Below are 16,143 nucleotides of genomic sequence, written 5' to 3'. Positions count from 1 at the left end.
AAGATGTCTCCAAATATATCTGGTAATTACAGTTCTGTATTAGAATGTCCATAAGTCAGTCTTATGATAAGGCCACCTGACCGACAAGGGACCAAAATCAAATCGTGGTTTTAAAATTCAAACAGCAAAGAAGTACAAGTCTATTCATTCATTGGACGCTCTTGGAAGGATATTTTTCTGTGTTTTCATTTCCACTTTTTCACAGCTTTTTCTCCTTCGAAGTGTACCATTTGCTTTGGCCTCTACTATAAAGCCACATCTACAATCATGACCTTGTACTTCAACTTACCAGGCTTGATCCAGATCACAGGAACAGGGTCGAACAGAACTTTGGGCATTGACTCCGCAAGAATTCCCCTGCAAGAAAAAGAAAAGCCAAATATAAACACTTTGGTATTAGAATATCATTAACAAAAGAATTTCCCCACCACTGCCATCACCTCCATCATAACCCATGTGAAGAGTTGGCTTTTGCTTCTGACGAAACACGGCGGGTCACATGTTACTGAGGGTGAGGCCTATACTCACTTCTTTCGGTCCCAGCGAGCTCCGTCTAAGAACAGACCGTTCACATACACGCCATCCTCGGGAGGCTTGTCCACTGTCTCACAAGGTAAGACCTGTTTGAGAGGAAAAATGAAGCTGGACTTGAATTTTTCAGGGCCTCACATTAACCGAAAATTTGCAAACGGCAAAGTAACTGTGCATGTAACAACACAAGGTGTTCTTCAAAAGTTTTCTGAAGAATACGCGTGAAACACATTCTTATTTGCCTTACAAAAGAGGGATTTTCTTCCCGATACAAATAAGTGTGCTCTGATCATGCAAATACAAATTAAGGACATATGAAAAGCAATGCTATCTGAGGTATCTCATGAAAAATCACTACGCTTTGGATGAAGCATCTCTATAAAACCGGCCAGAGCCAACAACTCCTCCAAGCCTACCTCAAACTCAAAGCCGCACTTGTCGATGGGAATGGTGTACTTGCGGGCGTAGTTCTGCATGGCGCCCGTCAGGAAAGCCTGGGTGAAGAAGAAACCCGATAGCCAGAAGATGTCCGGCTTCTGGTTGTCGTACCAGTCCTGCAGGAACTTGAGCCGGCCCAGGAAGTCGGTGATGTAGCTGCCGAGAGGCTTGAGGGTGGAGTAGGATCGCTTGGCCCACATCTCGGGCACCTGTGGATAGACACGTCGAAAGCTGACTTACGCCAACGTAACTTTGCACATCATGTCGTGCCACATTTCCCCGTAAGCATTGCCTTCTGGAAGCAAACTGTGAATGCTGGAGCAACGCATAGGATTCCTGATCGGGCACAGTGCACTGGACGGATACAGGCATTCAAATGGGCACAACTTGATGCAATAGATGACTAAAAGAGGAAGGAAAGGCGAGGGAGTGGTGGTGGGTAGGGGTGGAGACGAGAACAGGTTACACGTCATAGGAGTGACAGGCCTACCTTGCCAATGAGGAGGCTACTGCCCACGGCTTCCAGCTCCGAGGACATGACCACCAGGCCCTTGATGGCTTTCTGCAGGTTCTGCAGGCTGCTTCGGATGGTCCGCATCAGACTGACAAGCAACAATGAAAAAGAACAAGGCCAGGTGAACAATCAAAATACAAAAGTACACCCAAGTACAATGGCTGATAATGGGTGTAAATGGCTCCAAAGACGCCAAGGACCAGTGCTTAGCCAGTCTCGATACCTGACTGTTAAGACTGTGAGTTCTGCTTCTTTGGGCAAATAATTCTCAACTTGCAGACATCCTCCGACTTGACAAATGAGCTGGACAGTTCATTTTGCAAGCTAAGTGATAATTGTTACACACCCTTCGAAAAAGGTACCACACAGAGAAAATGACTGTTTATTTGGAAAAAAACCCTGCTTGGACCCCCATTTCTTGAGATATGGACAAAACACGAATATATTAATCTTACTTGTTGAATCGTTCCATTTCCTGCACCAATACAGTGTTCATGCTCTCGTTGTACACTACTGGGAACTTCTTTAGAGCTGCCTCCAAATCATAGTCCTTGGGCAACTGGAGCAAAAAAAATAAAAAAAAATAAATAAATAAACAAAAACAAACTACAGTCAGTAATTTCAATGTTTCCAGTAAAAGGTTGTTTCAACAGTGACTGAATTTAGACAGGACATATCAATGAAACTGCACGTCATGATGACGGAACGGTGCACCGATTTACAACACTTCCCTCAAGGGTGGCATAATCAGTAAAGTTTTTAATTTTAAACCGTTCAGGTTTCAACATCAGAATCAGATTTTGTCTAGAGTTTGTGTCAGGTTTTCAGTGCTCTACGAAGGGAGAGGTTACCACTGAACTGTTACCACTTAAAATGACAAATTAAAGACTGTCTGTGGGATCCCACCTTGGACAGGATGTCATGGGCGATTTCATATAGCACGTCGTCCGTTTTGCCTCCCCCGGCGCTGGCCCGGCCTCCCTGGGTCAGCAGGATGGAATCAAAGATCTGCCTTGTCTCCTGCAGTGACTTGGAGATGTCCACGTTCTCGTGCATGCCAAAGATCTCGGGCTCTTGGGATAGAGGAAGGCCCTGATGACACACGATGAGATGAAGACAAGACACTTGATATGACATACTGGTTGGCCAGAGAAATGTTTTAACATCTCTCCTTTCAGGCAAATTCCCAGTCATTTAGTTTCGATCCTCAAAAGTCTGAATAGTAAATTTCTCCTACTATCTGTCTTTACCGTCCACCATCTCAGGTCCATTTAGACCGAAAAGGAACTTTGGGAGACTTTTACAGGATTTGGAAAGCTGGAGCTCACCGCTAGTACTCCACATGGGGCTTGGTATCCTTTGAATGTTTACCAGCAAAAATGAGCAATCAGTTTCCTACACAGGGGTATGAAAATGTAGGTAGCCCCTGGATGTCTTGGCAGTGCAGGTTTTGGGACTCTACGTTGGTAGTTCCACTTCACTGATCTCGGAATCTCTTTAAATGTAAAGTTACAAAAATCCCTAGGCAGACCCTTCATCAAAGGCAACATGGAACCTTCTAAAAAATGTGATTCGGAGCAAAAGTGCTACTACTTAACCAGACTGAGAAAAAATTAGGCCATCGGTCTACTTATCTTGATGTTTGTTTTGGAAGGGAAGTTTTCACCCACCTTGATGAATTCCAAGTACTCCTCGTAAGAGCTCTTGGGTGGGGCATAGTAGATGCCGCTGGGGGAGAACTTGTACTTGGGGTCGGAGACAATCTGGGGATTGATGAAATCAGCCAGGATGGTCAGCAGGCAGCGTCGGTCTCGGTCATCCGTCACGCGGCCACCGTAGTTGCACTCACCCGTCAGGTAGGAGACGGCATCGTACTGCACCTCATTGTAGTCATTAACAAACATCTGCATGGATGAATGGGGAGGAAGGAATGTCATGAATATGCATACAGACTACTGAATATTCAGTAACACGACATCAATCGTTCTTTCTCTATTGCCTTTCTGAAGAAAGCAGGCACCGTGATCTGAATGGGCGATGAAATAAACATAAGCTTGCTTCGCAACTCAATTTGAGCAAAAATGATAAACCTGGACGATGATTAGCGGTATGATTGCCGTCTTACCTGTAACTGTCTGATGCTAATGCGGAGATCTGACTCGTTGAAACCGTAAGGAATGTTCCAGCCTAGAGGGCCAAACTTTCGGCGTTCTTGTACCAGGGCGTGGAAAAAACACATTCCAAACAGCAACTTTTCCCAAGCCTTGAAATGAAACAGCAATTAGGAATTTTTTAATATACACAAATAAATTCTTATGCTGAAAATAAGGGGGTTAACTTACTGTTTTTGCCAAGTTCACTTCTGAATATAAAATATAAGAGCTTAAGAAATGAATACTGACCCCCTCCTTCCCAGGGCACGATGCGAAGAATTCCTCGTCACTTATTGGATCGCTGAGGTATGACTGTAGTAGGTTCATACGCAAACCTGTTGGTGGTTCGTTTGTCATCTTCACACCGTTCTGGAGAACAGTGACTGGGAACTGATTGAGGAAAAGCAAGAAAAGTAGGCGTTCTTGAGCAATGGGATACACTTCTGATTGTCCACAAGAAGCTGCACTAACTTTGGGCAATGTTTTGTGTGAATCAGAAAGGTGCTCAACAAACAAGGTTAGGAAAAACTGATGACCGGCCAAAATGCTGTGTCTGGTACCGTGCCAATTTTGGCCGAGTAGGGACATTTGATTTTTAAAAACCACATTTCCTGTGTAGAAATAGTCCTTTACATTATAGATATGAATTTGGTCGGGTACCTTGTCTGATGGATAGCTGGTCAGCCACAGCCTGAAGTCTGGATTGACTGTCTCTGGGGTAAAATCCTCACAGATCTTCTCCAGCGCCGTCATCCAGGAGACCGCCAGGTGGCAGTTCTGCAGCACCACCCAGGTGCCATCCTGCTTGGCTGCCTCAATCAGCTTGGCTGCCACAGGACCCTAGGTTAAAAAAAACAAGGCGGAAGCAATGCTTTAGTCTACACGTGCTTGAAAAGGTTGTCTTCTTTAGAAGATTCAAGCATACTGATATTAAAAGAACATCATATGTTTGCAGATTGTTATCAAGATTAACTTCAAGGAATTGACTGGTTTTCTACTCTACTCATTTTAATACAACTCTCTCTTACAACTTATAGCCTTACATGTTGAACTAGCATTTGTAAGTTGTCAAAGTAAGTAAAGGTAACGCTGCACTACTATTGTTTAATTATGATTGAACACATTCTTCAGAATTAGTTTTGCTGAGAGTAGAACACTTGGTACCATCAGGACTTCATTAAGAAAGACCGCTATTGTTTACTTGACAAGTTTAGAGATTGATGTTAAATTGTTCCTAACTTGATGATAAAATAACACATGTGAATATTTCTAGTCTGAAAACTCGAGCAAACTCTGACCTGTCCCTGTCCCAGTGATATGGCGTTGAATTTCTCCCCGCTGAACCCCTTGTCGCCGGCAAACTTCAGCAGGGCGGCCATGGGGTCGGCGCCGGGGGACAGGACAAAGATGAGTGGGGCGCAGGAGTGGGAGTCGGTGAAACTCTTGGCCAGGTCAAAGGGGGGAGGCTGGACAAACTTCTGGCCCAGCTTGCTGATGACAAAGTCGGTGACCAGTGGCCCCACCTACAGGAATAAAGGCAGGAGTTTTAATGTAGGTTATCGGCTGGGTTGCCAGACAAAAACGAGAAGAAAAGTCCAAACGGCACAGAAAACAAAGTAAAAACTTTACTCTGACACCTAACGAACTTTTCTTCATCTGAGAAATTTCAAATTGCCATGATGTCACACCAAAGTTAGATAACACATACCAAATCAAAAAAAGGCATTTTAAGAAGTACATTTATATGAAAGGTGTTGGAAAACCAAGCGTCTCCTGCTCTCAATTATGGTTTGAACTTTGAAATGAGTCTTTTGAAATACGACATGATAATCAATGGTACAACTCTCAAAGAAAGGCGACGAACATGTTAACTCTGACAAGACAGGGAGATTTTCTAAAAGTGTGCACAACAAAAAATGCCAGTTTCTAACCTTGTCCGGTCTGAGACACCTGATGACAATTGCCTTCTGGAAGTCGGAGAGCTTCTCACTCCAGGGGGCGGGGAAAGTCTCTCTGTGGGGCTCCTTGCTGTTGTACAGAGCTCTCCAATCCTCCAAGTGGTCCTGGAAGTGATCCCTATGGAATGGGAAGGGCAACAAATCAAGAGGCACAAAGTCAGCATATCTGCAATGATCTCATGTTCAATGGAGCAAATGATTATCCAGAGTTGTCATCTTGTATGGACTCTCACACAAGGTGTCCATTTTTGTTTACGAACAAAATCTGGTGTGCAGATCAAGCTTGTTGTAAGTTTATAAAAAGACAGAAAGTCCAAGCAGCAGAAGTTTTTGTTGGTTTTGAAATCCTTCGCAGAACACATGGGAAGTAAGATCCATGACTTCAGATGTCATTTTTTCCACTCGTATAAAACTCACAATAATCACTTGACTGTACTACCTGAATCCTTTGAAGGCCTGCCGGTCACACATGCGACAGATCTCGTCCCAGCTCCTGTCCGAGAGCCAGGAGGGGTCAGGATTTTCCAGCTTGTTCTCTAGCCCTACGCCGCCCGTCAGGAAGAACATGAACTCCTCCTGGTCCATCTCCTTCTTGTCCCTGTCAACCAGGATGAAGGGAAGAGGTGTAAGAAGGGAAGTCAAAGAGCTGTACATGAGAGTATGATGTCAAGAGTGAGGAAGACAAAGCTAGGGATTTTGCCCGTCTTCCTTGACTTGAATAAAAATGTGATGGAACTGATGAAAATGTACTTGACGTGTCCACGACTTGAAACTAGAAACAGTGACCTATGATGGCTGCATTGTGAATCTCACAACCAAGGGCTTTATTGTCACTGGTCAAATTAACTTATCAAGGGAAGTCTTTAAATAAACCATCACGGATCAATTCACACAACAAGGCAAAGTCTGTCTTCAACTTGACAGAGATATTCAAATAACCCTAACTCTTGGAAATCTGAAATATCTTCGAAGAAATGATTTCACTTCACTAAACTATGACAATCACTGTCCATGTAAATGGGAGTTTGTCTTGTTTAAAATTGTTTCTGGTTCCTTGTGAAACAACCATGTTGGCACTAATGAAGTGGTCTCTTCGTTAAAAGGATTACTGTAAATCTCATGACACTGATCCAATGCAACAGTAGGGCGGCACCAAAATGTGAAGACATTATTTGCTTGTGACAACGTACCTTACAATTCAAAATTTAAATAATCACCATTGCCCTGTAATCTGAGATGACCATTCAATTTTGGAAGTCTGGGTTTGTGAAATTTTTCAACTAAATTGTTTGCTTTGTTTTCTGAAAATATTGGAGCCTTTCTGTTGCAACGGTCAAGCGATAAAACAACCAGAACGAACATTCACCCACGATTCAAATGTTATTGAAAACGAACAACTTTGAGAAAAATACAGCACAACACAGCTGCAAAGTGCTGTTCTAAAATTCCTAAAAGATCATTTTTCCAAAAACTGGGATGGAATATCAACACATCAATGGCCAACACATGAGCTATCATTGGTTTAAAAACATCTCACAACATGAAATAATAACTGCTCTCTTCAATTTTTTTGGGATAACACATTTCAGGAAGTCCTTGAACAAAAAAATGAACTGATATTCAATAGCCATTATATTATCAATGGAGTACAGTAATGCATTAAAAATCAAAATTATAGCTGAATGTAAAACAATTAAAGATCAAATTAAGTACATGAAATTGTACAATGTGAAATGTCAAATTTGAAATAAATATATGATTTACAATTAGTAAACTGAAAAAAATGATAAAGACTGTGGGGGTAACTTACGCATGCTGGTCGCCCTCCGCACTGTGTGGATGATAGGAATGGTTGTAAGAAAAAATGAAACATGCATAGAGGAAAAATAATTGGTGAGATGTTTAAATTGCACATGCTCATGAATATTCAGAAAGCAGGTGGGAGATGTTTGGATACGCAGGATTAAGCTTGATCTAGAGTCAAGCAAGGGGTATAATATCTAAATTTGCATATCTATGCAAATGTGGTGCTAGAAAAATGAATGAATATATACTGCAATGATGCACTGGCCTCAGATAGGAGCTATGTTTGCAGAATGTTTTGGCCAATGATAGTAAGCAGGTCATGCATATTCATTAGAAGGTCAATGGGAATCCTACACACATGCAATTACTGGAATACTGAATGTTAAATTAAGGGAATCTGAATGATGCAGGGTGGGCTGGGGCTGATGTTGGGGGGAGGGGTGTGAACAAAAGGTTACATCAAGCATTATCTACGTTGATGGTGATAAAATCCGAGCAGCCTCCTGACAAGCAGGTCCCGAGCTCTCATCAGACTTATTCTTTTCTGATACAAGTGGTGGCTTATACACGCCACTATGATATTCCGACAGCGCACGTCCCTGTGGAAAGTGCCCAGGGTCATTCGGGAACAGCAATACGTATGCACGATGTCTGCCCTATTAAGCATGGATGTACACCGACTGGTACACGTGCTTTATTCCTGAGTGGCCATTTTGAAATATTGAAGTGGATTATTGAAACCAACTCACAGTAAAAGCCTTCTCCACATTTTTTAATCTGTATACCATTTAACAAGAATGGTCATAGCATTTTCACTCATGGCATGAACTCTGGCCAGCCCACAAGGGTCACCTGGTCAACTGAATCTAATAAAGCACTTGCAGGCAGAAGGTTGAGGGTTCGATTCCCACCTGATTCAACTTTTTCTATTTTTCTGCTACGCTCTCATTATCAGAAAGCACTGAGGAAAGAGTTGCCACGACGAATGACAGGTGAATGCCTTGAATCCAAAACTGTTTAGGAGAGTAATCTTGATGAGACCTTAAGGTGTCCGTAACCTGAATGGTATCAGGAGAAGAGATGCCTCTAACGAGTGGCTGCCTACTTCTGTTTGTACTTACATGAGGATGTTTGTGCAGAGTATGAAGGAGAAAAGAAGCTTATCCTTCTCAAAGAGCGACCGGCAGACGTTGCAATACAGGTTGTAGGTGAAGTGGTCTGACAGATACCGCAGTCGCTTCTCAAGGATCTTGGACTTGTTGCTATAGAAACGGAAACAGTAAAATTATCATCACCTTAGAAACAAATACTGCAGGTGTTTTTTTTTTATTAAGAGCAACCATCTTAAGGTTGCTGTGTTCCCTAGGGTACAAGCTGAGTCCGTATGGCTGCTACTACAAGAGAGGAAAGAAGTACAAGACATGTGGGACCAACGACTCCAAGCCTAAGCTATTAACAAAGGTGAATTCGGTTTTTCAGATTTGTTTCACTAGCAAGTTGTCTTAAGCAATTCACACAGTTGAAAATTTGCTCTTAAATATAAAAATCCAGGATAGTGTGGGAAAACAAATCAGATGTGTGAGATTTACATGTCCATATGAGCAATGACTTAAAGACAGCTCATAACAATAAAACTAAAAGATTCATCCAAATTTTTCATTCTGGTGTTGAGATGAGTCAAAAGCTTTGGGTGGAAAAATATGCATTTTCACTTAGCATAGCCTTCGACACTGACTGTCTCCTAAAAGTTACAAACTCTACTGAATTTCTCAAACACTGAATCATAGCATGGAAAAAAAGGGAAAAGGTCCACATCATCACTAAGCCACGTGCCATCACTGCTCTTTCCAAATAAAAAGAGTCTACAGGCCATGCCTCCCCTCACCTGTCATGGATGGAGTTGATGTAGAGATTGACAAACCACATCAGTGAGTACTGGTACATGGGGTCGATGTTGGGCAGGTCGGCGATGCTGAAGAACAAGACACTGGAGTGCTTGGCGATGGGCCGGTAGCCGGCCCGTGACTCATTCAACTTCATCTCCGTCTCCTCGGCGATCTTCTGCTTCTTGGAGATCTCATCCGAGAGAACCTTGAAGGAAGAGGGAGGAGAATGGGCTATTTTGAAGTCACCTCGCAGAGAAAATTAAAGCCACCGTTACAGATCAGCAGCTGCTGTGCTATCAGAGTTGGATGATTTCAACAACCACTTCTTTGGTGTTTTGGTGAGGAAACGTCATGAATACAGCCAAAGTTTTTAGAGTGTAGTGACCACACGGCAGTGTTTCATGTATTTTCGTTTTTCCCTATTCCAGAATATCAGTTGAGGAAAAAAATAGCACAGTGGAGTCTTGATAGACTGAACTTCTATGTACTAAGTAAGTCTTGCTGGAAAGAGGGCGCTATTGTTTGGATCCAAGAGATTCTGTGTGTTCTTGTACGTGATCTGAACCAACTTCTTGATGATCTTGGGCGTACCTTGGAGGAGTCTAGGATGCGGATGGCTGTCTCATCTTCCAGGATGTTCCCCTCAGAGGAGGAGAGGGTCTCCAGGATCTTGTCTTCAATCTCCTTGAGCTGTCTCTTGTTAGCTGCACTCTGGAGGACCATGGCCTGCCGTTCTTCTTCAAGCTCCGGTCTGCAATGAGAGGAATTGGTAATTGATGTTGCACAATCTTACTGATGCTTTATTCTCCAAGATGAAAGAGACAGCATGATTAAAACAGTGATTTCCATTTGTATTGCGTGGCAAGCACAAAACAAGCAGTTTACAAGTCTGGAAGCTTTCAGAGCCATAGTTCATAATCCTCAAAACATTGCTCAATGAGGTTATTAGCAAAACAACCTGACAACCATTTGTACGCCCCGCACATCCGATGGAAATTTAGCAGACATGTCTTTCTGCAAAGCAAACCTTGTCTATTTCCGGCAAATGGAACTGACATGTAAACTTACAAATGAAACATACAGCCCTTCAATGATTCCACAACTTAAGGCTCAAGGAAAACCTGTTTTCTTGTTTGTTCTTTGTGTTTTTCCACTTGACGCACCTTTCTTTGGCCACCACGATACCCAGGAGCTGGTCCTCCAGACCATCCGGCGTGATCATGAAGTTCAGCAGGGAGACCTTGGTGGCCACCTCAGGCAGGTAGTGGGGATTGCGCAGCTTGGTGGTGATGTAGAAGCGGAAATCCTGTGAGTATTCAATCACGTTCTCGCCCAGACGGATGCACTCCACGCCACCTGCTCAAGTCAAGTTGAAAGGAGCGGGGGCTGTGAATTTTAGGTTGTTGAAAAATGCAGCACAACAATTGCTGACTTGCTACGGGTAAACGACTGAGTATTGACCAATCACAGCGTGTGAAATCTGTCCACTCTTTCCAAACACGCACTGGGTCAACAGATATCGCGCACTGCGATTGGTCAATGCATTGCAAACTCTTGGAGGCAGGCTACTGAGAAACACCTGTATTGAATAGATTCCTCACTCAAAGCAGGCGATACTTTCAAAGGAGACGTTAGCAAAGTGGTGCACCTTTGAGAAACAGCCAACAGCTTGCACAGTGTACAACCATTGACAGCCAAATGGCATGAATCTACACCATCTCTGTTTGAGAGCAGCATACCTAGATATCGTACTAAGCTTTGGATTACTGGTAATATCTAAATTTTCAATGCTATGGGTACAGTAACAGTCAAATCTCACACCAGTACATAACTCTCTTTGAATTTTGATAGGCTGCATAAATACAACATGTCAATGGTTTCTTGTTTTTTCCGATATGGCAAGGTGAAAAAAAAGAATGAATTCAACTCACCTTGTTTGAAGGTCTGCTTGAGCAGCAGGGGTTCCAGTGACGGGTCCAGCTCCTCTCCAACGTTCTCCAGCAGCAACGGCGTGCCAAATTGCAGGCAATTCTCCAGGATGCGCATGTAGTCGTTGTCCGTCAGCTTGATGACTGACAGGTTGTTGTCCTTCTCAGAGTTCTTGACCCACTTGTTGGCCTGGCCCTGGGGGTCGATCATCAGCGGCCTGAAGGGGGATCGAAGCAAATTGATGTATGGATTGACTACGTGGAGTGAGGACAGAGAACAGTTTGTAAACAGCAGCAGTGGAGCATCTTGCAGAAGTTGGGAGGGAAGATTTTATGATGTGGAATCTAACAACTGGGAAAAGGGAAGTGAGATAGAATTTTCAAAAAGGGTAAGGAAACGTTTTAAAATGGAGAGAGACAAAGACGACTCTGTGACCCCTTCTGTCACCTGTGTTTTGTAATTGATTGTTATAACTCTTGCATCTGCCAACATCACAACATAACTTTTGAATGTCAACCAATGCTCCCCAACACGAGAAAAGAAAGATTTCCAAGAGGAGTAGATCTACGGGCCTCCCTGTCAAACAACAGAAATGTTCCTGAATAAAGTTGTTGGTTAACACAAACGAGCACAGGGTTTCCTACCATCTCCTGGAGTTGTCAACGATGACACCGTTGTCCACGGAGAAGGCATCTGTGGGCAACCCAGCGATGTTCCAAGCTCGGATCTTGATGGGCTCACCGAGGGTCTTGCTCAGGGAGAACTCATCCGAAGAAGGGATCTTCTTCATCTAAAGACATGAGATAGCAACATAAGGTCATTCAACTCTCATTTGTCATTGCAATTTAACAGTTTATGAATAATAACTTTAAATTATGATAACGTTCACATTTTCATAGAGCTTATATGAAAGAATTAAAGCCACAAAACTGGCATTTTTTATGGTACGTTCCAGTTGTTCAAATATCCATAGCTGTTTGTGGCCTTGCTTCTTTTTTTTTTCAATTCCACCTTAAAAGACTGGAAACCTACCGTGCATAATTTGGTCCAGTCACTTGTACACCTTTGCCTGAACGCTGAGGTGAAGGCGCCCAGATAAGCAATGACACCTGACGAGATCAAGACATCCCCCATCAAGTTGTCGTAGATATTCTGCAGGTTGGCTGCAGCCGTGGTCCACCTGTCAGAGAGAAAAATGATAATTTGAGGATCACTTTGGAAAGGTGGGGACTCCCTGAACGTGACAAAAAATAAAGCATGTCATATAATTTAAACAAGATTTCTTTGGCTCTACAAAGCGCTGTTGAAGCCTTCACCGTCACCCAATTTACTTCCTTTTGACCAGTTTTCAGAGGCAGGGGCTTTCTTCAACCTTTATATGCATGGATCCAAACAATCTGGGACACTTGATTTTTTGTAGTAAACCGTGTCACTTCAATATTTGATTTAACAGTTGAACAGACCTTTCTAAGGTATATTGGGAGTCTTCAGTGATGTTATCGTGTATAAAATGACAAAATAATCCAAGGCACATTACCCAGGGACACCCTCTTTTCCCGAAACTAACCCATTCTTTTTTCAATGTCTCTCAAACGTTTGGACAAATGTAACACTACTTCAAAACTAAACAAGGGAGAACAAGTATGTTTGGAATCCCGGCATTGTAAATAATTGTAAGCTAGACTATCAATCTAGAATCCCCCAGCCCCGACCTGTCTTTTTCTCCACCCAGACCACCGATTAGCTTCTCGGCTCGGTCCAGCTTCTTGGCACACAGGTCTACTTGCTGTTCCAACTGTTCCTTCTTGTCCGTCATGTCTTTGAATTGCTGCTTCAGGTTGGCCAAGCGCTCCTCTACCGCACGCAACTCCGATCTCTTGGCTGGAAGGAAACAAGAGGAAAGAATGTTGAAACACTACTGGGAGGGTTCCCTGTAAAAGTAAGCCCCTCTATGGATACAGTATTGAATGAGTTTCTGTACTCATTACTCATCAGAACGAGTCCATCCCTAAACTAGCACTGCTCCAGTTTTAAAGTAAGAACCAAAAAGCTTACCATTGAGCAGAGTCATAGTCTCACTGAGGTCAGCCTCAGCCTCTCGGAGTTTCTCCTTCTTTGGGGCTACCACCTTGGCTACCCTGTCATAGACTTCCATGGCTAGCACCCATTTACACAGACCTTCAGCTGCTGAGGAGGCTTTGGCTACCTTGACTGGGTCGAACTCAGGGTTGGGGATGTACTCAGTGCGGATTTTTTTCATGATGTGGGCCTGATTGGAAAAAATTGTAAACCAAACAATGTGAGTACATCATTAAACGTCAATCAGATTGAACAGAAAGTGTATTACATAATGCCTAAGATGCAGTGAAATAAAACTTGTCTACCGGCATTTCTTAAAATGAGATAACAAAAACAATGGCAGTGACAAGCGTGTACTCATGCCTATAAAAGAGGACTAAAGACGTGTCCTCAGATGAACAGTCACCAGTTCTTGAGATCAATGTTTAAAAATCACAGGCTTATTTTGTCAAACTGAAAAGTTGCTTAAAAATACTTGTTACTGAGGCAAACTTAAACATGGACATGTTGCAACATGCTCATTTTTCATAGAGAATGGTCTTTGATGAACAATTCGCTTGACAGCCTATTTACAAGATGCACCCTATTGTCGAAACCCATGAGGTTAAGCTATTGTGACAACTTGACATCTTCTGGAGCAACGGCAGTGGCTTATGGGCATTTGTGAAGCAAAGTTCAAAGATCGTTCAGTATCACTTACAGGAATGTTGTCCCTGTCGTACGTCTTGAGCAAGTTCAGGAAGTTCATGTCACCGACTAGCTTCTTGGAGGGGCCCCAGTAGTCCAAGATCTTGCCTCCTGTGCCGGCAGGGTCATTGATCTTCTCTGGTTTGATGTCACGCATGACGCAGACGGCAGCCATGACCAGCTTGACGCCAGACGGCGGGTTCTTCATAGTCTTGACTACAGCAATATCTGCAGGCTGCAGATGTGCAGGTGATTGATACACAAAAGCATTAAGGAGGACGTCAAACTGATAAAACATATCCAACGTTGAGAGAAGAGCTTTTGAGCTTCCATAAGCAAGAACAGGCAATTTATAAATGGTTGATATAAAACAAAGACGCAAAAATGTTTCAAGAAAATAGAGTAAGCATATCTAATAATTTCAATAATAAGATTAATGAGCACAAGGCTTTGAGAAACACAACAAGGAAAGGTGTCAGGGTGATTACTCTATCACTTTTGGAAAGGCAAATTTTACAAAACTGCTATGCGCATCAATTTGTCTGCTGTGCACAAAAATCTGGATGGGCTGAAGCAGGTGAAAATTTTACACAATAGTCACAACTTCAGACTGGGACCAGTGACCAATGGTGCTGGACATGCACTGTACCTTAAGTGTGTTGAGAGCAGCGAGAGCTGCTTCCAGGGCAGGGATAGCTTCGGCCAGATCACTCTCACATTCATCCTTCAAGGCTTGCGCTGCGGCCGCCTGGATGTTGGCTGCTTCTTCCTCCTTACGAACCACCTCGCTAGTAGCTGCTACTTCTACCGATTCCTTCTCGATAACCTACAGGCAAGATGTCAGCAAAGGCAAAACTTAATTTCTTGGTCGCGCCTAATATTTCCTGTATTCCTTGCATTATTGCAACCCCAGTTCTTCCTTATTTGGATACAGGTAATCACAGTCAAGTGTCTTACCTATGAACACAAGTACCGTAATTTCTGTCGGTATTTAAACCCTCGCATCGCTGCATTAAAGCGCAATCACTGCATCAAGGCACTCTTAACCAAATCACTGCTAGATATTTTGGTTTTTTTTCTTAGATCCGAAAGTTTAATCATTTATGAAAGGAGGGTTACCTCAAGGTTTAATAAGGTTTAACAGGATTTTAAGAGGTACCTTAAGGTCAAAGTTACCTCATGCTTACTTTGGCATTCTTCCCCAAACAAATGACAGCTTCTTACTGGAAACCAAGCTCCACAGAAAATAACATATACTGGACTGCAGGTTCTGCATCAAGCAAAACTGCAGAGCAACTCGAGAATAGATCTTCTACTTACCACCATCATCTTCTGGTTCTCGTCGGCAGCTACCACCAGCTGGGGCTGCAGCTCCTTCAGCTCTACCTGCATGGTTCCCACCTGGGACTCGGCAAACGCCAGCTTCTCTAACCCTACCACGTAGCGCCGCTTGGCCTTCATGGTCTCATCTCGCTTCTTGCCCAGCAGCGTCTTGAAGGCTGAGATGAGCTCCAGGTAGGAGGTCGGGGTCACGTAGTTGTGACGGCCAAGCTCCTCCATGAAACTGGGACAGATTGAATGGGTCGTAAGCAAATTTAAGTCTACATAGGAAGCTTAAGGACAGCGTTGTAATCTCATGTGTTAGGGAGGGCGAGATTTCACAGCTCGGGATAAATGCCCTGACACTTATATTAAAAAAGACTGATTAACAAATTTGATTTTGTACAAATTATTCGTGAGTGGTTAAAGTCACGTCATGATTTGTTCTCAAGCTTATGTATATCATGAAAGATGAGCAGAGCCAGTGAGTTGTTTTTTTTCTGTTTATGTCCAACTGTCAGCTGATTCCAAAGACAGACTTCCTATATTACCTGACTGAGAGGTTTCTGGCACTGGTGTGGAAGTGTTTACAGATGTCAACCACCTCCTTCCGTTCCTCTTCCTCCATCTCAACTGTCTCTAAGAACTTGTTGGCCACCCTTGTCAAGGCATCCTCTGGCCACGCCTACAAAATGGGCAACACAGAGTCTAACAGTTATGACCAGCTACCCCTAAACCCTCTTGAAGCAGACCACTGTCATGTTTAAAAACTCCTAAATTAACCCGAAGTAAAGAAACTGTCTGGAAAGGGCTTTGATAGTAACAAAGGTCAATGAAATGTA

General features: G+C 43.1%; 1 protein-coding gene across 3 annotated transcripts in view; it reads right to left on the bottom strand.

Moving 5' to 3' along the window:
* LOC110986432 (dynein axonemal heavy chain 12-like) overlaps window positions 1–16,143 on the bottom strand; it is a 48,711-nt gene that overhangs the window by 1,739 nt on the left and 30,829 nt on the right. For 2 of the 3 annotated variants that reach the window (XM_087135284.1, XM_087135286.1), the window contains 27 exons: window positions 15,853–15,986; window positions 15,302–15,545; window positions 14,631–14,807; window positions 13,995–14,216; window positions 13,271–13,484; window positions 12,928–13,096; window positions 12,248–12,395; window positions 11,860–12,005; window positions 11,218–11,432; window positions 10,450–10,642; window positions 9,878–10,037; window positions 9,286–9,491; window positions 8,522–8,662; window positions 7,405–7,425; window positions 6,034–6,192; window positions 5,568–5,712; window positions 4,935–5,159; window positions 4,297–4,476; window positions 3,886–4,026; window positions 3,609–3,746; window positions 3,154–3,387; window positions 2,390–2,575; window positions 1,939–2,042; window positions 1,460–1,571; window positions 948–1,178; window positions 529–620; window positions 290–357 (listed from right to left, as the gene is read on the bottom strand). In XM_087135284.1, the coding sequence (XP_086991410.1) occupies window positions 290–357; window positions 529–620; window positions 948–1,178; window positions 1,460–1,571; window positions 1,939–2,042; window positions 2,390–2,575; window positions 3,154–3,387; window positions 3,609–3,746; window positions 3,886–4,026; window positions 4,297–4,476; window positions 4,935–5,159; window positions 5,568–5,712; window positions 6,034–6,192; window positions 7,405–7,425; window positions 8,522–8,662; window positions 9,286–9,491; window positions 9,878–10,037; window positions 10,450–10,642; window positions 11,218–11,432; window positions 11,860–12,005; window positions 12,248–12,395; window positions 12,928–13,096; window positions 13,271–13,484; window positions 13,995–14,216; window positions 14,631–14,807; window positions 15,302–15,545; window positions 15,853–15,986 (4,405 nt within the window). The remainder of the gene's footprint in view (window positions 1–289; window positions 358–528; window positions 621–947; window positions 1,179–1,459; window positions 1,572–1,938; window positions 2,043–2,389; window positions 2,576–3,153; window positions 3,388–3,608; window positions 3,747–3,885; window positions 4,027–4,296; window positions 4,477–4,934; window positions 5,160–5,567; window positions 5,713–6,033; window positions 6,193–7,404; window positions 7,426–8,521; window positions 8,663–9,285; window positions 9,492–9,877; window positions 10,038–10,449; window positions 10,643–11,217; window positions 11,433–11,859; window positions 12,006–12,247; window positions 12,396–12,927; window positions 13,097–13,270; window positions 13,485–13,994; window positions 14,217–14,630; window positions 14,808–15,301; window positions 15,546–15,852; window positions 15,987–16,143) is intronic. The other variant, XM_087135285.1, reaches the window with a different exon arrangement.

This window comes from Acanthaster planci, linkage group LG04 (genome assembly GCF_054643075.1).
Source record: "Acanthaster planci isolate LZ-2023a linkage group LG04, COTS_SCS, whole genome shotgun sequence".
Classification (NCBI taxonomy): domain Eukaryota; kingdom Metazoa; phylum Echinodermata; class Asteroidea; order Valvatida; family Acanthasteridae; genus Acanthaster; species Acanthaster planci.
This window is presented reverse-complemented; position numbering and strand designations above follow the sequence as displayed.